At 37.3% G+C, this 24,626-nt stretch overlaps 1 protein-coding gene and 1 non-coding gene across 2 annotated transcripts in view; one reads left to right on the forward strand and one right to left on the reverse strand.

Annotated features, from left to right (window-relative positions):
* Positions 1 to 16,861, reverse strand: part of KNL1 (kinetochore scaffold 1) — a 118,908-nt gene extending 102,047 nt beyond the window's left edge. Inside the window, exons 1-3 of the mRNA XM_044660027.1 lie at positions 16,604 to 16,861; positions 3,491 to 3,558; positions 2,763 to 2,802 (exon numbers count right to left, since the gene is read on the reverse strand). Of these exons, the coding sequence (XP_044515962.1) occupies positions 2,763 to 2,802; positions 3,491 to 3,558; positions 16,604 to 16,657 (162 nt within the window). The 5' untranslated portion in view covers positions 16,658 to 16,861. The remainder of the gene's footprint in view (positions 1 to 2,762; positions 2,803 to 3,490; positions 3,559 to 16,603) is intronic.
* On the forward strand, positions 16,861 to 16,942 carry TRNAS-GCU. The gene has a single exon. It is a non-coding gene; the product is annotated as a tRNA-Ser (tRNA).
* The last annotated feature ends 7,684 nt before the right edge of the window (positions 16,943 to 24,626 follow it).

Genomic DNA, 24,626 nt, shown 5'->3' on the forward strand with positions numbered 1-24,626 from the left:
TAAATTAAATTAGTCACATTAAATGTATGATTTTGTTCTAAGAGGCATGTAGGTTAATATACACTACAGTTCTGAAGCATAGTTCTTTTTACCATCTAAGCCATTCAACATTCTTCTGATTTTTACTGAAAAGGATAGCTAATGTCATTTAATAAATCACTTTACCTTAAAAATGTTATGCTACCAGGGGCAGCTGGGTAGCTCAGTGGAGTGAGAGTCAGGCCTAGAGGCAGGAGGTCCTAGGTTCAAACCCAGCCTCAGCCACTTCCCAGCTGTGTGACCCTGGGCAAGTCACTTGACCCCCATTGCCCACCCTTACCACTCTTCCACCTATGAGACAATACACCGAAGTACAAGGGTTTAAAAAAAAAAAAATGTTATGCTACCAAGGTTCCTCTACAGGCACCTATAAACTTAAGTGTTCCTTTACAGTATTCAAAAGAGAAGCCAAATATTTTGTTGTGCATAAGAAGCTAGGTACTACTAAATAATTTTATTTTCTTTTTTCTCACCAATTATCCTCAACTTGGGAAGTCTTACATAAGAATGAAAATAACTTATGCCAGAGAGAAAAAGTTAAAGTCGAAGGCAACAAGACTGGGTCAGAAAAATTCATACCCATTCCTTTTTATCCTGGGATCCTAAAAATGCTATGTAGGCTTTTTTTTTTTAATTTAAATGTTTTATTTTTTTAGAAAAATTTTCCATGGTTACATGATTCATGTTTTTACTTTCCCCTTCACCTATGTAGGCTTTTTCAAAAACAATACTAGATGTAACAAGACAATAGCTAATCAATCAGCTGTTTAAAGCTAGACTCCGGTGGTTGTTGTTCAGTTGTGTCCAACTTTTTGTGACCCTGTGGAATTTGTTTATGGGATTTTCTTGGCAAAGATACTGGAATGATATGCCATTTCCTTCTCCAGATTGTTCCCATTTTACGGATGAGGAAATGAGACAAATAGGGGGTAAGTTACTTTCCCAGGTTCATACAGCTAGAAAGTGTGTACGGTCATATTTGAACTCAGATCTTCCCCATCCCAGGTGAGGTGTTCTATCCACTGTACCACCTAACTACCCCAGGTACAACAGTTTTAATGATTGCCAGACATGACTATGAACAATATATAATCTTTAAAGGAAAAAGGGGAGAAATTTAATTGGTTTGACAAATTCAGTATCTTTAAGTGACTTTCTTCTGCCTTTCATCCCGGCTCTTTATTACACCCTTTTTTTCTTCCCATAAGGACAGTATTTAAATCATTTCCTTTCATTTTTGGTAACAGAACAGTGAAAACATCTTGGCACTTTTCTAGAAATCCAACCTTGATTGTTGACAAAATTTAATTAATGCTCTCTTGATAACCTGGAACAGATTCTATAAAACAGGAATAAGTACTATCTGAATCCACCATCAAATATTGAAAATATATGGGAAAACCTTTAATGTCAAAATGTTTTGTGACTCTCCTATAATCTAAATAGATAATTTCTTAACCAGTTAATCAGCCTTAAGAGACTCAATTGTCCATTTTTTTTTACTACCATAAAGTGGCAAATTTGTTCCATATTTATTTATTTTTAATCTATAGATGATAACTGGCACTCTTCTTTTCTTTTTTTTCTTTTTTGTTAGACCCTTACCTTCTGTCTTAGAATTGATACTAAATATCATTTCCAAGGCAGAAGAGTATTAAGGGCTAGGCAATTGGGGTTAAGTGATTTGCCATATAGCTGGAAGTGTCTCAGACCACATTTGAACCCAAGACTTCCTGTGTTTAGGCCTGGTGTTCTAATCACTAAACCACCTAGTTTTCCCAAAAACTTTTTTTTTTTAAGGGAAAACAGAGTTAAGTGACTTGCCCAGGGTCACACAGCTAGTAAGCATCTGAGGTCTTTCTGACTCTAAGTCTGATATTCTATCCTCTGTGCCATCTAGCTGCCAATACTTGGCACTTTTCCAGAGGGCCCAGGTTTATCATCATCATTAGTATTATATGTTTTAAGATTTGAAAAAGATTTTTACATGTGTTATCTTGTAATCTCATTAGAAACAACAATCCTGTTGAGAGAGGTGATATTATCATTACAATTTTACAGATGAAGAAACTGAAGTTGAGAAAGTTTAAGCAATTTGCCCAGATTCACACAGCTGGTAAGTGCCTGATTTAAATGTAATCTGCTGGACTCCAAGGCCTATACTCTATCTACTGTGTATTTAACTGCCTTGTAAAAGAAAATTATTGCACTATAAGAAACTATGAATAAGAAATAAGAAAATACATGAATGAATAAGAAATTATGAAGAATTCAAAGAAGCAGTTTGACTAACAAGTGATACAAAGGAGTAGTAAAGTAATATACAAAAAGATTATAACAATGTAAATGAAAAGAAAAGAAACAAAACACAACATTGAACATTGTGTAATTATAACGCCTACATCTAGCCTAGGAGACTTAAAAAAAAAAGTATCAGTTTCCTTTATCGCAGAAGTGATGATCTATGGATATGAAATTTGCATATAATATCAGATTAATCCAGTGTGTTTGTTTCATTTTGGTTAAGTACTTTTCTTTTCCTTTTTAAGTCCTTATTACAAAAGATACTCGCTGGGATGGCAATAGGGAAGGGATATGGTCAGAAAAAAATGTAATATGAAAATTAATGACATAAATAAAACTAAGATTAAATTTTTTTTAAGTCAATAGGTTATATACACTGTTGAAAGACCAAGAAATGTATTAAAGTTGGCTTTACTTACTGAAGAACGCCGCCTTCGGCTTGTCTTTTCTTTGTGATCACTGGAAGAAAAGATAGATCAGAAATCTTCATGCACACATTTGTAATAAGGAACTGTTTTCAACATGTGATATCACTGCATCTATAGCATGTTTCTAACCTGGACAGTACTACTTTAAAATTAAGAAAGTTAAACTTAACTACCTTGGCAGCACTTAACACCCACATTAGAACTTCACTAATACTTCATTTTACCTACAAAGTATACACCAAAAATGTATGAGGTCAAGTTCATAAAATACACATTGCTCCTCCAAGACAATGTAATATGACATAATCTACTATATTTTTGGTCAGAGGAATCTGTTTATACAGAAAATACTATAGCAAAAAAGGTTGTGATTTCAGGACTTTTATTCATTGCCTCAGATTGAATAGAAAAAAAGATTTCAAAAATAACACTCCTTATTAATTAAAAAACCATTTAGGGGGCAGCTGGGTAGCTCAGTGGATTGAGAGCCAGGCCTAGAAACGGGAGGTCCTAGGTTCAAATCTGGCCTCAGACACTTCCCAGCTGTGTGACCCTGGGCAAGTCACTTGACCCCCATTGTCTACCCTTACCACTCTTCCACTTATAAGTCAATACACAGAAGTTAAGGGTTTAAAAAAAAAACCATTTATCTCTAATAAAGAAAGTAATAAAAGTATCTTATCTTTATATTTTCAGATGAAAGCAATGAATTAACTTACTTTTCCTCACTGGGCTCTGGGCAAAACCCATCCATTTTTGAAAAGCTACTTTTCAGGTAATAACTTCCCTGTACAAGAAATAGAGGAAAATGAGAAAATATGATACAGAAAACACATTAATCTCTATCTCAAGCTTACATACTAAGGAAAAAAACAAGAAGAGAAAAATTTTAAGACATTTTTAATGTTAAGGGACAATAAACTGTGGATCTACAGAACTTCTAACACACTAATGCACTACCTGACTTAACATGTGCATTACTCTGAGAAAGGTCAAGGTCAAGGTAGAACTTGGCAACACTTATTTCAAAGAAGCAGTAGATGAATTGCTAACATCAAGGATGAGCTCAAATGCTATCATTTCCAAAAAGCCCTTATTGATTCTCCATTCTCAAGAAAAGATGAAATTTTTTCTATTATCAAATTTTACATATTTCACACATTTCTTATGAATTTACTAGAGTCTAATTTGTAGTGCATTTATCTATAAAGATATCTTATTTTTTCTTATTAGAGTCTAAGGTCTTTGAGGGCAAGAACATTGTATTTTAAGTGTATATCCCCAGTAATTAGCACAGGACTATACATCCTTTATCAACCTTTTATTGAATGAATCTCTTTAGAAATGTTTAAAATATCTTAAAGTCATTTATTGTTCCAGATGGAATGAAATGAATTTTATTGGTTCTAGATAAAAAATTTGGCCTAATAAGGATTGTTGTATAGGTTATATAACAACCAATGGAGAGCATTCTTAAACATAGAATTTTCTTAAAATGGAACATGATATTGAGAGCTTTTTTTCTAAACTACATGAGCAACTGTTCTTAGTAAGCTAATACCAAATAAACAAATTTTTAGATAGCAGGTGGTTTTTGCATTTTTTTAAAGCAAAAAGAAAAAATATGCAAGCAAAAAATATAATCTTACTATATGCAGCATCATTATAATACACAACAGGAAACCATATCTAAGCAACCTGACACAAAGAACTCAATCTCTAAAATGGAATGGAATTCTGCTAATTTTTGTATTTCCATTTCAACGGATTCAATTAGTTGGTAATGTAGCATATAAACTCAAGCTATGCCAGTGATGTATTATGGACAACATATTTAATTGAAAATATACCCACGACTCCAAACTTTCCAGAAAACATAAACATATGCCAAAAAACTTCAGATGATAAAAAAAAAAAAAAACTTCATGTGATAATTATTTAATAATTTCTTGGTGATTTGGTGTCTTGAAGTGTCTCCATCATAATTATGCAAATAAGTTTAATTCAATGACCAGTTTCAGAGGAAGTTGCAACTCCTTTTGTCTTGGTTGAAAGGTGGGAGACTACAGGTGTAGAATGTTGCATTTACTTTGAGATTTGATAGCTTTGTTGGTTTGAGTTTTGCTCAAATTTTTCTTTGTTACAATTAAGTGCTCAAATACTGTGCAATTGTTGTGTTATTTTTTAAAAGGCATAAGTGAAAGTTATTAAAATGGTGAAAAAAATCAATTAACTTTGTACATTACAGATATGTAAAATGTTATGGAAAGATTCATTATGTATTGATTCTAGGAAGTACCTTTGCAGTTGCCTTTTTAAAAAATCAAATCCCTAATGTGGGTTTGTTTTCTTATGATTTGCCCTTATTAAGAGAAAAGTGCCAGGGGCAAGAAGAAATTTAATTTGCTTTGTGTTAACTGAAGTATTATTGTTACTACAATTTTAGAACAATTTATTTCTGTAATAAATTTTATTATATTTGCTTCCTAGCATTCCCGATTCCTTCATTCTTCTAATCCTCTGCTACCCACTTTTTCTATCATATCCATGTTACCAAAACTTCTAGATCAGGGTAAAAAGTCTAGAAAGGTCACCTTTCTGGTGATTTTTTTTCAATTCTTTGCCAGATTTTTTTTTCTCCCATCTTTTAACTATCAGTATCATCTAGCTTTCATTCCTTGTCAAGATCTCTACTATTCTTCAGTCATATTCATTTTCTAGAGGCACTCAAGTGGGATTCTGGTTTCAACTATCAGCTGTTCTAATAACTCCCATGTACTTTCTTGGTCCTATATCTATCTCCCTAGGTGGATGGCCCACAGCTAAGTACAATTTACTTCAACAATCTGTCAATTTGTCATTTAATTAGGGTGGATACTCCCTCCACAGAAATAGATCAAAATCCACTTTCATTTTCAAGAGTTGCTATGGATGAAAAATTCATAATCCTGTAGTGAACTTGGTGATAAGCCTCTCTCAACCCAGTTAGGCTGTTCTTCAGACAACAGGCATGCCAAGTATGTTGCTGAAGTTTTTCTATCTTAGTAGCAGCTGCCAGAGCTTGTGTTCTATTGACTTAGCCTTTGAAAACCCAGTTACCTCCATTAGAAAGCCTTCACATGTTTGGGGGGGGGGGGAGGGGAGGGGGGAAGCTAATCTGAATTTCAAAGCTTTTATCTATAATGCTTGAATTTCAACAATCTCACTTACTTATTCTGATCAGCTAGCTGGTCATAATTTGGGACCCATAAAGAAAGGCAAGGAAGACTGTCAAAATTTAACAATCAATTGTTTTCATCGGGGAGAAAAAAGGATGGGAACTATTAATTATCCAGGGAAAGGGAATCAATCAATCAAAAAGCACCTAAGAACCTACTATGTGCAAGTACTACATTAGCTATCAAGAATATGAATACAAAGAACTAAACAAAGAGGGTAGACACATTTTAAGGAATTTGGTTAGAAGTAAGAAATTCTACCATATCCTCACTTGGAATCTATTCAGGGATATAGTAAAACATTTTTTTAAAATACAAAACACAAAACCCAAAGTATTTCTCCAGTGTTTTACTAAGGCAGACACAAAGAAGGGATTTCTAGGACTGAGAAAAGCCAAGGAAGATCTAGTGACATTTGCTTTTGGGAGCTCCTAATACTTGGACAGAAGGGGCTCAAAGCACTACAGATAAAAGGATTGACCTTGATTGGTACAGGTATAGGATCTTAGCTGGAGAAGCTACTTCCTTCCACTCAGTCATGGGGTTAATCTTTTATTAAGAACTAATTACCTTACTCTCCTCAATTGATATCATTTTGTCATACTACTCATTAGGCTCATAATATTAGAGTAATTTTAAATTCTTCATTCTTAGCCCCATTTTTCTTTATGTTCAAAATTCTCATTCTAGTTTGACCATGTCTTGCCTGAATCTATCAAAAGTACTGAGTAGCTTATTAAGTAAACAATGCTACAAAAGACTTATATACAGTGTCTTAGCCTTCCCAAAGTTTACAATGTAGATGGGGAAACAAGACTAAAATAAGGTTCAAGCTTATAGCATATACTAGCTGCTAAACTATGTGGGTCTTGATCATAGACGTTCAGAAAAGTTAGGTATGATTTAGGGGTGTCTAAAAAGACATTGTGGGGGGCAGCTGGGTAGCTCAGTGGATTGAGAGCCAGGCCTAGAGAGAGGAGGTCCTAGGTTCAAATCTGACCTCAGACACTTCCCAGCTGTCACTTGACCTGGGCAAGTCACTTGACCCCTATTGCCTACCCTTACTACTCTTCTGCCTTGGAGCCAATACACAGTATTGACTCCAAGACGGAAGGTAAGGGTTTTTATAAAAAAAAAAAAAAAAAAAAAGACTTTGTGGTAGAAGAAATTAAAATATTTCAGGACCTAGCTAGCTAACAGGTCTCCTTGCTTTTAGTTTCTCTCATTATAATAAAGTCTCCTTTATGTACTCTATGAACAGCTGTCAGAATAGCAATCCACTTCAAACAGTCTTTACTTTGCTATTTTACTGCCTGTGGCTCCCTACCTGTGTCAAAGCTAAACCCACCCCTATCCTTTCTTCTACTTCCAATTTCTTTTCTTCCTACTTTCCAAAACAGACATGCTATTCTAGTCAAGCCAACCTATACAAATATTGGTTACTTCTGCCTCAGTATCTTTACTTATATCATTCCTCCCACCTGGTATGCATCCCTCTTTCTGTCAACCTATGTCCAAATTTCTGGCCTCCATCTTTACTTCATACTTCCATAACCCAGAACTCTGAAAATCCTCTCTCTGACCACAAACTACTATCCTTCAACTTCTGCCTTGCCCCTTCTAAACCTATTTTCAATCTTTGCCATGACCAGGCCTCTTCACTTCTCCCTGGATTTAAAACTGAAAGGGATCTCAGAAGTAATCTAGTCTCTCAGTCTATAAGCCCTGCTCTGATATTCCTCCACAATCTTGATCAGCCAATTCAGTGATTAACTGTAGGCTATGCTTGAATTCTTTGCCCTCTTGTCCTATTAACAATCATGCCCTCCCAAACCTAGGTTACCGTTTACCATTCATCTTGTTTCTACTTATATATCCCTGAATACTCCTGAAAAAAGTATTGCTGTACTAACTATATTATTAGTTTTCTAATCTCACTGCTCCATGAAAATCCTTTTTATTTCTTTCCTGATCTAATTTCCATCATGCTCTTCAAACTTTTTCATTCCCCAGGGCTCTTATGTAGCCACTGCCTTCAGCCTCCCATCAGAGGGCCTCACCTCTTACTTTACTGAGAAAACAGAAGCTACCATTTGCAAACTCTCTCTTTTCCCCCATTCCAAATCTCAAAATTCATCTTCATCATCTCCATTCTTACTTCCTTGCTCCAATATCTGATGTAGGATTGGGTCATCTCTCTACATGCCACCTCTACTGGAGGCTCTTGAACTCATTCCCTCATCTCATCTGTAAAGACGTGTATCATTCTCTCTCATTTTATCTCCTTATTCATTGGAGCATTCCTCTCCAACTATAAACATACTCAAATTTCTTCAAACCTTAAAAAATTTTCACCTGTCTCTGTCTTTCCATCCTATATCTCTTCTCTCTTCCCAGTCAAACTCTTAAGAGTTGTCTACATTTATTTCCTACATTTTCTCACTCACTCACTTTACAATCTCTTGCAATTTGTCTTCCAAGCATATCACTAGATTCCAGCTCTCCAAGATTACAGATAATCTTTTATCTGATAAATCTAATGACTTTTAAAAAATACTTGTCCTCGTTTACATTTTTGCAGTTTTTTGGGGTTGTTGACCTCCCTCTTTCACCTGGGCACTTCTTCCTCCCTTCACTTCCATGACACTGTTCTCTCTTAGCTCTTCTCAGTTACTTTTTCAAGACCACCATCCTGCTCCAAATCATTAAGCTTGATTATCTCCCAAGGAACTGCCTTGGGTCCTCTACACAATCTTCATTCCTGTTACCAATTCTCAAACACCTCTACCTGAATGTCCCATAGGCATCTCATATTCAATGTCTAGAACAAAACTCATATATAATCCCCTCCCTGCCCACCACTCAAAAAAACCAAACCAAATCAAATAACCCTTCTCTAAACTTTAATGTTTCTGTTGAAGACACCACATCCTTATCACCAGATTGGAAACCACAAAGTTACTCTCAATTCATTACTCTTTCCCATCACTCATATAGTCAGTTGCCAAGTCCTGAATTGTCCCTCTACAACATCTCTCAAATTAGTTCCCTTTTAACCCACAAAGAATCTCCCCAACTTGAAGCCCTCATCACCTCTCACTTGGACTATTCCCAGTCTCCTAAATGATCTCTTTGCTTCAGTCTCTCCTCTCTCCAATATCTTTCACAGGACTGCCAAACTGTTATTTTTAAATACATTTTTGCTGATATTTAATGTTTCTTAATCACCACAATATCCCATGTATTCCTCCCTTCTCCTCCCAGAGAGTCCTCCCCTATAACAAATAGTATTTTTTGGAGAGGAAAAAGGGGGGGGAAAGTCAGTACAAATGGTTGATACATTGAAAAAGTCCAAAAATATGCCAAATGTGTAACACCTGTGGCTTTTTCCCACATCCATAAAAAGATATGTTGGGAACGTCTTCTCATATCTCTTCATGAATCCCACTTGATCATTATAATTTTGTTACATTTACTTTTGATTTTTTGGTTTGTTCTTTCCATTTAAATTGTAGTGATTGCTGTGAATATTGTTTTCTTTGTTCCATTCTGCTTTAGGTCATACAGTTCTTTCTGTATTCGTGGCACACATCATTTCTTATGGCACAGCAATAATTAATTACATTGGGGCAGCTGGGTAGCTCAGTGGAGTGAGAGTCAGGCCTAGAGACAGGAGGTCCTAGGTTCAAACCTGGCCTCAGCCACTTCCCAGCTGTGTGACCCTGGGCAAGTCACTTGACCCCCATTGCCCACCCTTACCAATCTTCCACCTATGAGACAATATACCGAAGTACAAGGGTAAAAAAAAAAAAAATTAATTACATTCACAATCTACAATTTGTTTAGCCAATCCCCAATTGATGGGATCTATTTTGTTTCCAATTTTTATCTATCACAAAAAATATTGCTATAAATATTTTGGAGTATATGGGTTTTTGGTTTTTTTTTTTTTCTTATCAATGGCTTCCTCGGGGTATAAGCTCAATAATGGAGTCTATGGATCAAAGGGACATTTTACTCACTTTATTTGTAATAAGTCCAAATTGCCTTCCAAAATGGTTCAGTTTCTTCTTTTGAGAACTGTTTGTTCATATCCTTTGATCTACTGGATCTACTGGAGAATTGCTATTAGTCATATATTTATTTATTTATTCATTTATTGAGTTTCTATATCTTGAATTCTAAGCCCTAATCAGAGAAATCTGATACAAAGATTCCCCACACACACACATTTGACTATTTTCCTTCTTATCCTAATGTTGTCTATGCAGACAGTTTCAAGTTTCCCTCTTCTGCTGTAAACACAGTATTATGTTCCTCTATTTTTTTAAGGTGCCCTTGTTTCCACTGGCTCTTCACCCTTGATACCCTCTTCTTGTTTGATATTATTCCCCCATCCTCTCCTCAGATTGTCCTGTTCCTTAGTTTTTAAACCCCCTATTCCTGGCTTTTCTAGAAAGGAGTTCTCTCACTGTCTTCACTATCCATCTTCTCTTTCTGTTTACTCTAGATCCCATTCTCATTTATGTAGCACTCACTATGTGCCAAGCACTGTGCTAAGTGCTATACAATTATCTCATTTGATCCTTACAATAATCCTGGTGAGTAAGTGCTATTACTATCCCCATTTTATATATGGTAAAACTTGAGGTAAAGAGAAGTCAAATGACTTGCCTAGGATTACACAGCAAGTATCTGAGGCAAATTTGAACTCAAATCTGACTCTAGACTCAGGACTACATCTAGTATTGCCCCAGCTAGCATTGTCTGTCCCATTGTAGAGCCCTTCCTCCACCACCTTCATGTAGTCCACCCCTTTCTATACCCTCTTAAGAACCATTTCCCCACACACACATTTGCCTGGAAATCTCCATGTTTAAACTCTCCTCCTCCAGGTGACAGTTACCCCTGTAAGTTCCAACTCTACTTTCCTCCAAAGACAAGTAAACTTTTCAAGTACCAAATCCTTCAGATCTCATCAAATGTAAGGTTCTCACTTCTCTTTACCATTCATATCTCTTTACTCACAGGAACATTCAACAGTAGAACCGCCTCTCACTTCCAAAGTAAGGCCTCCTTCCTTTCCCACCTCCTTTTCAATGTTTTCTCCCTTTTCTACACCCACCCATTCCCCTGTAGGCTCTTTGACTTCTAAAATCACAAATGTCACCTTCCCCTGCCTGTTAGCCCTTGATTTGACCCCACTTTATCACTCACTCTTTTCTAGCCTCCCATTTCTCCCTGCTTCTTTTATGTACACTCCCATGTTGTAATCCCATAAAATAAGCATTTACCTGTAGGCAGGGTGTTACCAAGTTTTATCTATAATACTCCATCTGCCTCTTCACTGTCATCTCTTATCAGATTTCCTCCTTCAGCCATCTCCTGGTGTATGTAAGTCTCTTACTTGTCTCTCTATTGTCACTGTTGTTGTTACTGCCCTCTCCTGCTTCATATATTCATTCCTCCTGCACATCCCAATAGTTTAGGATATTGAATGGGCAAATAATAGCTCTAGTTCTGGCCTTCATCCTAAAAATGTTCCAAAGTCTTCTTTATTACTGAATGTCCATTTCTTTTGTCCTATGTGTTTAAGTTCAGATTTGTAGGATACATCATCCTGGGGTGTGTCTTGAGTTCTACTACCCTGGAATGGAACACATGCCATTTCTTCTTCCTTTTTCTAGCTGGTATAGAATAACCTAGCATTATTTGAAGGTCTGTTTCCTTTGTATTTGAAGGTCTTCCTCCTGATGGCTTGCAGAATTTGTTTCTGAATTGAACCATTAAATTTAACTACTAAGTGTCTTAGAGTTTGCTGCCTTTTTTTTTTTCTGGAGGTGATCTATGAATTCTTTCAATTGGAATTTAATTTTCTATGTTTAGAAATTCTGGGCAGTTCTCTTCTATTATCTTATTCATTAGTGTTAAGGTTTTTTATCCTGTCATGTTTCTTTGGAGAGACCTATAATCCTTAGATTAACTCTGCCCATCTTATCTTCAAGTTCAGTATGTTTTGCTTGCATTCTTGACTTCTGAATTGTCTTTCAGTTTTGTATATTTACATTCCCAATTTATGTTCCTTCCTTGTTTTTTTTGGTGAAGGTTACTATTACAGGTTCAAGCTTTTCTATTGTGTTCATTATTTTTGTTGTGAAGGACATAAATTCTGCACTAATATTTCTCATTTCTCTTAAACCACTCAGGAACAGTGTCTTGTGGTTCCATGGCTTCCTCAAATTCTACAAAGTCCTCATCAACTGTTGAATCATTTTCCTTTGTTTTACACTATGTATTCACAGATGACTGGACTTTTTTTTTTTTTAATCAAATCAGGAGGATATAGTTCTTTCTGCTGTTACCATTTTTCCTGTTGATTTTTTTATCTGTTTGTTCTCAAGGTCTTTAAGTTTTCTTTTTCCTGGAATTTTTGGTACTTTTAGCCTCTCCTCCTCACCCCCTACCCTTCATTTTCCTTGTCACTCACTTCCTAATTCCCTCCTCTCTGATGGTTTCCTTGATGACTGAATCTTAAAGGGCCTCATCCTCCTCCCAAGATGAACAAATATATCAAGGTTCACCAATCTAGATCTTTGTTCCAAGTGCTTTTTCCGTGGTCAGAGCTAGCTCCAACTGGATGTGATATTCTTCCCTCAGGTTTGGTGGAGTGCTACATAGCTCCCACATGCATGATGTCCTATCCTAGCAACTCATCCAACTATCTCTGTTTCTCAGTTCTAGGACCCAGGACCAGCAGTTCAGATCCTGCTTTCTAGAAGGCAGAACCTGTTATCCTTGCACTAGTGCTTCTAGATAGCAACCCCTGGCAGGTTTCTGCTCCCAAAGGGCTGAGACTAAGCTGGCTGTTTAAGACCTGAGGAAACTTCTTCAGCCTGGAGCTGGGGGGGTCTCTATGGAACTGGAAAGAGGGAGAGAGGAGTGGGCACCAGGGGTAGGTTTCAATGTAAGCTGTTGTCATGTTCTTTGGTCCATTAGCACAGCCTAGCTGCCAATAGCATGGAAGGAAAAGAAAGGGTGCTAAGGGAGTTCAGGTTCGGTGAACCTTAGTTCCAGGGTTTTGGGGGATTTTAAAAATTTCTTTTGGATTCTGGGTATCCCAATCATGAAAACAGCTGAAGTTGCTCTATCTTCAGTACATAATTTCTATTTTGGAGAGACCTAAGAGGTTTCAGGAATCAGAAAATGTTTAGCTGGCTATCTTGTTGCTGACATGACTCTAGAAGTCCCAAAATGATATTTGTAAAACATGAATCTTTTTTTTTTATTTTAATTTTTTAAAAGAATGTTTTTCCATGTTTACATGATTCATTTTCTTTTCCTCCCCTCTTTGATCCTATCTCCTGGAGCCAATAATCAATTCCACTGGACAAAATATAAATCTGATCCCATTGCTTACCTAGGCAAAAATCTTTAGTGCCTCCCTACAGTCTTTAGAATAAAACACAAAATCTCCAAGCCTTCCATAATTTGGCTCCTGCCCACCTTTCCAGTTTTGCTTTATATTATTACTCATCTTCATGTATTCTCCAGTTCAGTCAAACTGGCCTGCTTTTGTTCACTGTGTGTATATATTTCATCTTTTGCCTCAGTGAATTTGCAGTAATCATTTCTAGAATACCTTTCCTCTTTGTGCCTACCAAGCTTAGAATTCTTAGTTATGATCCATAACCTTTTCCTTCATAAGGCCTTTCCTGATTTTCTCATTTATTAGTACTCTCTCCATATATTTTGTACTTCTTTATCTGTGTATGTTATCCCTACTCCCCAGTAGAATATAAATTCCTCAAGGACAAGGACTATTTATTTTTTCTTTGTATTCTGGCCAACTAGCAGAGAGCCTGAAACACAGTGGACATATAACAAATGTCTATTGAATTACTTTGAGGCTCAGTTCAAAATACACCAGGCTCCAAGGCAACTAAATTCATGGGAGCCTTGATTCAGAACTGTTAGCAACTTCAAAGGCCTATCTATTTAGTCCAATCCCCTCATTTTACGGGAGAAAATTGGGACCCATGGAGATTGAGTGACACAGACAGTGCATGAGTTAGAACTCATGAAGCCCTCTAACTCCAGAATCAGATCAGTGTTTGTTCTACTGCATCACCACTCCTGCAGCCAAATCCCCACTGCAGAAACACTTGTGTACACACACACACACACACACACACTCTGTCCACACATATATACACACACACACATATATATATATAATAGCACCACTCCATAAACCTATGCTCAATAAAAATATAGTTGTGTTCTTATTTTTTAAAAGTATTCATTGGCATAGTTTTGATGTCTTTTGATGTTGAAAGATGTCTCCTCCTAAATATCTTATAATCAAATAAAGTTTAACAAAGAACCTGAAAAATAGCTTTTCCCCCCAAACTAAATCTATGTCTAAATCATTGTTAATCAAAATCTTCTATAAGTATCCAGGCTTTGTTTTTATGTTAATTTTTTAATATATTTAACTTTTAAATATAATAAATTTTCATTTATACCTTCTAAATATTTCTCTACTAATTACTTATTATTTATTCTTTTCAACTTTGCCAATCATTCCCAACAGTTGTGACTGGTTTATAAAAAATAAAAACTAAGCCCCGCCCCTCAAATACTCTGAAAATCCTACTCCACCTACAATGGGACATCAATAAGGAGTGACAAATTTATGAAATATCCAAGACAGTCTGTCAGAACACCTAGTTGTGACCTCTAAACCTTTTTCTTGCTGATCTGCCAGTGTCATTGATCTCCCCCATCCATATCAAATTAACACAATATAATCTCATGATTCTTCATTACTATCATGACTAAACAACCTCTTTTGTCCTTCTCTCTCACAGACACACACAGAAACACACACACACACATGCACGCACACAACACAAACATCTTAGAACAAAATATCTACTGTCTTTGCTGACAGAAACATCGTGTTGTAACTTTTCATGGCATCTGGTATGCAAACTACAAGCTTGGTTGCTCAAGTCATGTCTTTTGAATATTGTCTTTAAAATAATGAGGTAAAAAAGAGGAGAGAACTGTGAAGAGTGAACAACATATCTAATAGGTCATGTGAACACAACAGACACATACTTGTAAACAGCAGGCATTTTTCATTGATATAGGAAACTCCTTCCTGGTAAGCAAACTACCACAGCAGACTCTATCCTGCTCTTCAACTTAGAATCTTTGGAAGTTATCATGAGAGGTTAAGAGATTTACTCAAGGTCACAGAGCTGTGCCTGAGGCAGTACATCAATCCAGGTCAAGACCATTCCATTCACTATGCCACGCAATGTCTCTTCATGTAAATCTATACTCAGAGGTAATTTTAACATTTTATTCCTGTTTTCCAAGATGCTTTCAATTCTGATCTATTTGTTCTCTGTAGTCAATGTGCATGTTATAAATTTAATTACCGATAAAACTGACAAACAACAATATATAACATGAATTTTGTATCAAACTCTTTTGGGACACCACTTCTGTCAGTTGTGCATATCTAATGGAAGTATAGTCCTCAAACTACATCTTTTTAATTTGATAGGATTATCACAAAGTACAGTATTAATATTACTAAAGTCCAAGTTATATTGTGGTACAACTACTACTACCCTCTTAACTGTGTTAGAATAAACAAAATAAAGAATCTGCATTTCTCATATTATATTATTTCTCATAGTCACCAACATGCTTTTAAAGCTGACCTTCTGACTGTCAGTTAAAAGAAGCAATAAACTGGAAATACCAATTTCCACCAAGTCTAGTGCAGCATTATGGTACTTAATTTCCAAATCAGTACCTATTATGGGGGAGAGAGAAGGTGGGGGCGGCAAGACACTATGCTAAGTGCTGGGGCTACAAGTAGCACCCAGGCACCAGCATGGAAACAATATAAAGTGATTACGTCAATACGTATACAAAATAGTTAAATACAACGTCTACTGCTCTGGGAGTGGAGGTAGGCGTCAATGACAGCCAATTCTCGTTTATGGAGATTTCTGTCAAAGCTAGCGTCCCGTTCCTCCATCGGGGTGGAGAGATGGGAGTTAGTTCGGGTTATCCTCAAGAGCCCTTCTCAGCTCTCCAGCTCCCGCCCGGGCTCGAGGGCTTCCGGAAGAGCCTGACTGGGGCCTACCTGAAAGGAGGCGGCGACTGAGGGAGCGGCGGCGCCCTCGGCGCTCCCCCTCAGGAAGGGGCACTTGGGCAAGACCTGGAAACCCTTCAAGCAGCCGGGGCCTCAGAGACCCTTTCCCCGACCCTCTGGGGCCCACCTGTAGATCTGCTCTTCCTCTGGGGCCGCGGGGGAGGGTCAAGCCGCTCGAGGGGGGGCGCGGCTTCGGGGAATGCTCGGTGCCGCCATACAATCTCCGCCGCCTCAGCGCGACCGTTCAAATCTAACCGCCTCGCGCCGCGCAGGCGCACATGTCGTGCCTGCGCGCCTAAGAAGCTACGGGACTTTGGCTCCTCCCCCCCTTCGCCCGCCCCTCTTCCCCCTCTCCCGCTCGGCATCGGGCCCAACCTCTTGTCCTAGCGCCGGCCTCGTTTTGGTTAGGGCGGGTCCGTTTTGTCATTCTCCCTTACCTTTCCCTCTCGGTCTTTTTCTCTTTGCGTCCATTCTGAATATCCAGGGAGCATTCTTTCCTTTGTAGAGCAGTCCGTACAGCATGGCGGCGGCCACTTTCTTTAGTTAGTTTTTTTTTTTTTAACCTGGGCGCTTGCTTGCTATAACGAAGTATCAAAGATCATTGTATTCGTACAGAATGGCGACTTCCGCAGCATTGCGTCACGGCCCAGATGGTTATATTCCCTATAGCTGCCAGGAAGCGGTAGACTCCTGTGACGAGGTGGCCGAGTGGTTAAGGCGATGGACTGCTAATCCATTGTGCTCTGCACGCGTGGGTTCGAATCCCATCCTCGTCGAGAACAGTTTTGCCTCAAGTTTTTCATAAAGATATGTGCAGTTTCTCCATCACAGAAGGAAAAAGACAATTTATCCTCTCATTCTCATCGCTTGCAGTTTTGCCTCAAGTCTCAATAAAAGAGATATTGTGGAACCTTTAACATCGAAGGAAAAAATTTAGCTTCTCATCCAACAACTCCTGCAGTTTTGCCTCGTTTCAGTAAAAAAAAAGATATTTGCAAAACCCTTAACAATAAAAGAGCAAATAATATCATTTGGCCTTCCCTCCACATCGGTAGCAATTTTGCTTCCTTTCGATTTTTTAAAAAAATACACTTGCGATAACTTAAACACAAAAAGATTTTTTTTTTAAAGACAATTTAGCCTTCCATTTACATCAGGTTGCAGTTTTGCCTCATCTCGGTAAAAACAGAGACAGAGAGAGACAGACAGGCAGAGAATACAATTTATCCTGCATTAGGGATAACTTGCCCAACTTTAACTTTAACAATCAGTTTGTCTCACCTTTTTCCTATTAGTAGTGTCATATACATAGCATGTGCTCAATAAATGTTTGTTGAACAAAATAAGCAAATAATGACAGTTCTAGAATGCTCCTTAGCTCCCTGGGAAAGAAAAGGTGGAGAGGTTCATCTAGAAATGAGAACATCTGTAGTTTTCTCCCTTTTCCAACCCTCTCCCTTTTTTCTTACAGAGAATAAACTAAGTAACACATAGAAAATATCTTCATTATTGTCAATGAGATCATATTCTAGACCTAGGTCAGCTCTTGGGGGCTAGCAAATAATGGTGGGGCTTCATATTTTAGGCACTTTCAGGATCACTTCTCAGTTCCAATTTGACAGTACAAACTAGAATAAGTGGCCAGCCACTAACATACTTTTTGTCCTTCTCATTGCAACAAGTGGAAACAATGTTAGTAAAAGTAGTGAAACCTCAGAGAAAAAATAACTCATTTACTTGCAATTGGGAAACCTGAGTTCAAATACCAAAAGTATTAGCAATGTAACCCTGGGAAAATCCTTTAATTGTTTTGTGCCTCTCTTTCCTCATCTGTATGATAGGATTAAACTCTATGACCTTTAAGCTTAGAAGTCACTTCCAGCTCTAAGGTCATGATCATATAATCTGACTTCTGTCTTGGTACTTTCTGGTACTGTGACCATAGTCCAGTTGATTAACCTCTCTGAGCTTTTGGGGTCCACAGTCTGTAAAATAGGGATAATTCTTATCCTAGTGGAATGGTTATGAGGACAGCTCCATAAATTTTACAAAGCACTCCATATATGGAGATAATTAACAAGATAGAAACAACAGGAGCAACCCCAGCTATAACCAGGAGGTAGAAAGCTACATCTCAGAAACTCAGGGACTTTCTTTCCAGGGGACAGGATGCTATTGATTACAAGAAATCAGGCACTTCAGCCTGCATAGAGAGAAGGAAATAGGGAGGGCAAGAAGCTCATCAGTTGCAAGTCAACAGTCCTCCCTCATCCCTACTGAAAAGCAATCTTGCATTCCGACTGTCATTAGCATCTGTGGAGAAACATCATTTCTCCTCCTGATGTCTAGTATGAGAGCAGTCATGTCCCTCTAGGACCAAATGCATGCAGACTTAGAAATGATAATAAATTATAATTTTTAGCTCTTTAAGATTTTCTAACAAATTATATGCTATGAGATAGGTAGTACACATTTTTTTTGCACCATCTAGCATAATTTCATACTAGAATATTTCCCCTTTCACAGGAAAGAAAACAGTATTTAGAACAAGGGGACTGAGATTTGAATCCTAGCTCTGTCATTGCCTGTGTGACCTTAGGTTTAGTGTGTGACCCTTAATACTCTTTGGCCTCAGTTTCCACATCTGTAAAATGAGAGTTAGACTATATGCGGTCCTTTCAGCTCTAAATCTATGGCATACATTCCAACTAGCTGGTCATTTATTAAGTGCCTACTATATGCCAGGCTTTGTGCTAAGCTCCAGCCACTAAAAAAAAAAGATGTAAAAGATAGTCCCTGCCCTCAAGGAGCTCACAATCTAATAGGATTAAATAACCCTACTGTACTTCTTTTTGTTCTCTCTCGTCTATCCTGCCTTTGCTTTTGCAGCTAAATGAGAATAGTATATGTATAGTAATGGTTGATCTGGGAGACCTCTCTGATAAAATCGAGTTCCCAGCTCCCTCTCAATCCACAAGAAGGAACTGTAGGATATAAAGGGTAGGTAGGTGTTACAGTAGATAGAGCACTGGGCTTAGAGTCAGGAAAACCTAGATTCAAATCTGGCCTCAGATACTTCCTAGCTATATAACCCTAGGCCAGTCACTTGACCCCTCTTTGCCTCAGTTCCTCATCTGTAAAAAGGGGGCACACTGGAGAAGGAAATGGCAAACCCTCTCAGTGTCTTTTCCAAGAAAACCCTATGAACAAAGTCCATGGTTCACAGAGACTCAGACCCAACTGAACTGCAAAGGGCAGGAAACAAGATGTTTTCTCCTCAAATGCCTATGCAATTCAGACAAAAATAGTATCATTTCCTGAATTGCTCATAATTTGGGATGTTGGATTTATTGGATTTATTGGACTGATCTGATCATGCACAAAAATATTTATTTGTGTAAATGTCTCTGGTAGAATGGAAGTACCTTGAGGGCAAGTTCTGTTTTATTTTCGTATTTATATCCTTGGGACCTGGCACAGTGCCTGGAACATTTCTGTGGTTTAGTCATTTTCAGTTGTGTCCGACTCTTTGTGACTTCATTTGGGATTTTCTTGGCTTAATAAATGCTTGTTGATTAATTAACTAAAAGCTCAAGCCATATCTCACTCCTTCCTTTCCTTTATCCTCAGCCTCCTAGATAAATACCTTCCTGTGTACTTCTCTTTTTTTCCCCTCCTCCAGCTCTAGATGATGAATTATGATCGAATCAGCCCCACCATTGCTTCAGGATGGAGTGTGTGTCAATCTGCTTTCTTCAGGCTCCATTTACTATTTCTTCAATTTCCCTAGTGGGGGTGGTCTACCCCCAATAGAAGCTTAGCTTTGAGAACAGGGATGCTTGGCTCTGGGAACTAGGTAGCCAGAAGATATTCTGCAGCAAAAATTCAGATCTTCCCTGGGTTCCTTCCAAATGAAGTGATTTCTACCTCTGGTTTTTCATCACACTTTTTTTGTTCTTGTTCTTTTTCCTTCCCTTTGCCTTTCTCTCCCTCTTTCTCTTAGATCATAACATGTGTGTATGTGTATGTGTGTCTATTTGTCTTTTCCCCTGTAGGATTCAAGCTTAGGAATAATTGTTATTATTGTTCATTTGTGTTTGTCTCTTCCTAACCCATTTGGGAATTTTATGACCAAGATGTTGAAGTGGTTTGCCATTTCCTCCTCCTGTTCATTTTATAGATGAGGAAACTGAGGCCAACTCAAGCTCTGTTAAGTGCAAAATGAATGAATAGTTAATATCAACGTTATAACATCTACAATGTTGTTCAAAAATGCAAGTTTCCCTAATTCATAATTGGGATACAAATTTAAAATAAAAAAGGAGAAACTGTAGCTATTACTAATAAATGGTAAAAAAAATGTAAAACATCAAAAATAATTGGTTTAAATTAAAAAATTGGTTTAAATTAAAAAATTGGTTTAAACTAAACATTTTAGGATCACTTGTGAAAATGAAAGACATATAGAGAAAAAAGTTAATACAAAGAAAAAAATTGTTTAGAAATTTTCAAAAATTTCCAATTATCATTTTATTAAATTTCAAAGTTTAAAAATGATGATACATTCTATACAAAAATTTGATTCAATTTAAATAGTTATCCTTATTCCAAAATATAATACAAAAAGCAAAAATTAACATCTATTGTGGCAACTTAAAACTAAACTTAAAGATATTAAATTTTAGTCAAATAATGCCTACTGTGTTGATTATCTGACCATACCTAAAAGGTTATTTGAGTAAACTAGAATTGGGATAAAAATGTAAAAATTAAATGTATTAAGGAAAAATGAAGTTCAAATATTATTAATCTGTTATTGTGAAATGCCTAGAGTTACATAACTAGTAAGTATCTAAGGTCACATTTGAACTCAGGTCTTTCTGATTCCAGATCCATCTACTTTACCACCTAGTTGGTACCTGACAATGAGCCTGGTTCATATCAATATTTGTATTTATAGTATCTTGTCTACAATTGACAATAAATGTTCATTGAATTTGAAGTCTTACTTTATAAGTGAGATGACTGAGGCTCAGAGACAATTTGTCTTGTACAATATCACAGAACTAATAAAGGGTAGAGACTCTACTGGATCCCACATTATTTTTAAACTAGCACTGCTTTTCCACTACAAAATTATGTTGAGCATGAATAGAACAAATAGAAACTCCTTCCTTCCACAAAACTGATTAAACAGAGTGTAAGAGGGAGATTTTAGGTATTTTATAAATATATATTTAAAATGTGGCCGCCAGGAATCAACAATTCAGATTGATTCCATAATTAAAATAGACCCAAGTCAGCATCCAGTTTAAGGTAGTTTATTTACAACTAGGAAGGTAAAAGGTAGGTAAATAGAGAGAGGGAGAGGCTGGTCCAGAGAGGCCTGGACGGAGAGAGAAGCTTAAAAGACTAATTAAACTAGGTTACAAGCCCCAAGACTTTAGAAATCAGAGGTTATAAGCCTACTTAAGGCAGAGTTTGGAAACGCCAAGGTAGGCCAAGGAAGTCAGCCTAACTTACCCACGTGACAATTCAGAGTAGAAGCATTCTGAGGTCTCAGCAGAGCACTTTCAGCACCAAGTCCAAAGCCAGAACTCCTGAACTCCTAAACTCCTGAACTAACTTTACCAGGTTGTAACCCACATATTTAAAGAGATAGCGTCTCTCGTCATTTCCTGTGGGCTACCTCTAATTCAAGTGGACCAATGGCAGCCTCTACACTGATTTGGACTGCCCAAAGGGCAGTCCCTTGTTCTTGATTTGATACTTATTGTCAAGTGTGGTTAACTTATCTCCACTCCCCTTTTGAGGGAGGTGGGGATGATATAATCTAGATTGTCACATGTGATTAAATTATCTCCACTTCCCCTGAGGGAGGTGGGGATGATATAATCTAGATGCCTAGGGTAAGTAGATTTTTGACTATGAATGGGCTAGAGTTAATTTCATTTACACAAGAGGACAGATACATCCAGGAGATAAAATAGTTTTATTAACCCCAAGAATAGATGAGATCAATCAGGGAGACTAGAGAAAGAGATAAGAACAGAAGACAAGAGGACAAGAACTAATTAGTTGGTGTGAAGGACAATGAGATTGGTACAACATTGTGGAGTAAGAATCAATAAGATTTGGCAACTTTCATTTGATGTGGTAGTTTTTTTATTTAAAATTAAAAATTTTTACATCAATATAATTTTTAATAACCATTTCATGATATTTTGCAATGTGTTATCTCCCTCCCCCTCATCTCTTCCCCCTCCCCAAGACAACAGGTATTAAGATATAGCTTATACATGTGTTATCATCTAATACATATTTCCAACATGGTAGATTAAAAGAAAGCAAAGAGACAAAGATGACCCTGAGTCTATGAACTTGGGTGATTAGAAAGATGGTGGTGCTACATGGTTTCAAGGAAAATGTAATGATTTCCATTTTGGACATATTGAGTTTGAAAAACCTTTGGAACATTCAGGTAGAGATGTCCAGGGATAGCAGGTGATGTGGGCCTCAGCTTTACAAGTGATTCAATGTATAGATTTGGACAGTATCATCGAATCCATAGAAATTGGTGAGTTTATTGGAGAAGGTTGTGGAGCCATAAGGGATCTAGTTCCTGGGAAAATTCTCAAGCTTAGTGGATGGGAGCATGATGGCATAGATCCACTAAAGAAGACAGAGGAGTGGTCAGACAAATAAGGAGAACCTTATTATAAGGAGAAGACGACCATGGAAGCCAGAGGAGGCTTGAGAAAGGTCACGGAATTTAGATTTTTAAAGGACTTTGGATGTCACTTAATCCAACTCACACTACAACTAATAATTGGTCATCTTGTCTATGCCCAAAGTTCCCCAATGAGAGGGAACCCCTCACCTTCAAAGAAATCTCATTCCACTTTTGGGTAGTTTTAATTGTTAGGAGGTTCTTCTTGACAACAATCTTAAGTTTGCTTCTTGAAGCCATCCAGCAGCTCCAAGAAGATTCCTAGTGGGTAGGACACTCAGAAAGGGGAACCAAGGACTGAGTGAAAATGGGTTACGGGTTAAAGACTAATGGAAAGAGAACATAAGGCGAGAATAAAGACATACAGAAAAAGAAAGTTCTGGCATAAGGTAGTCAGACATCGAGTAAGCTCTGGTGGGCAAGAGCTTCATACTCAACTGCCATATAGCTACTTTTATTGGGGTTACAACAGTATAGTGGGGAAGGGGAGAGCCAAGTGGTCTGACACATTAACATTATGAGGTAACCATCAGGAGATACAAACTGATGGATACTAAGACAATACCCAGATTAGGAGTTCGATATGGCCTAAGGTGTCATAAATTCAATATGGCCTAAGGTGGCTGAGTTTGTTTGATACATATCTTAATTGATTTTTGTAAGTAAAAAAAGGAGACTGAGAAAACTGAACAGTCTTGGGGGGGGGGGTGTAGCCTTAGGGAAGGGCTAGGAATTTGGCAAGGTTGAGGTTCAATTTAACTCAAGGTTACAGAAATCAATCATAAGCAATACAAGAGTCGGTTTTTGAGCACTCTTAAAATAATATCACAATTAATGTATACCTGGATTGCTACATTTCTCTGCCATTTCTACCCCATATTTCTAGCTCTTTCTTCAGGAGCCAAATAGAACAAGTTTATATAACAATCCTTGAACACAGACAACACATTCTCTGAAAATTTCTCTTGTCTAAACATTCTGTTCCTTCCAAAGATGCTTAGATGACATGAATCTAAGGCTCTTCACCATCCTGGTTTCTTGCTTTGAAAAGTTTCACTGTATCAATATCCTTCTTAAAGTGTTGCACCTAGAACCAAACACAATATTCCAAATGATGTCTGAACAGGATAGAGTAAAAGAGATTCTCACATCCCTATTCCTGAAACTTATGCTTCTTTTAATACAATCTAAAATCACGTTAGCTCTTTTGATCACTACTAACTCATATGGTAGGGAAAGTAATACAGTTTCTACTATTTGCCAGGCATTGTATTAAGCATGGTAGTGTATAATTGGAAAATCTTGAACCCTTAAACACTGTATTACTCAGAATTCCTTTCTGTATTACCTACAATGCTTTTCCTTTTGTTTACATTTGCGTGGTCATGTTTGTATAATTTCTGAAGTTCCACTTTGTTCTTTCTCTTTGGTCCTGGGAGTAGGCTGGTTAGTAACCTTTTAGTTAGTCTCTTTTGTTAGTTTGCTACTAACAAAAATTTACAAATATAATATTTAGTATTTCACATATTAATTTAAAAGTTCACGTTATGGTGACCACGAAGGGTCTGAATTCTCAAATATTTTTTTAAGATAGATTTTCAGTTAAGTTAGTAAGTTTTTTCTCCAGCCATGCCCACCCATCTGCTTTCTGCCAGCCCTGAGGCCTGTCTCCCAGTGCCATTGCCCACTTACTTTAGCTGCTGCTGCTTCAATCCTCACTATTCCCCATC

Source organism: Gracilinanus agilis, chromosome 2 (assembly GCF_016433145.1).
Source record: "Gracilinanus agilis isolate LMUSP501 chromosome 2, AgileGrace, whole genome shotgun sequence".
NCBI lineage: Eukaryota > Metazoa > Chordata > Mammalia > Didelphimorphia > Didelphidae > Gracilinanus > Gracilinanus agilis.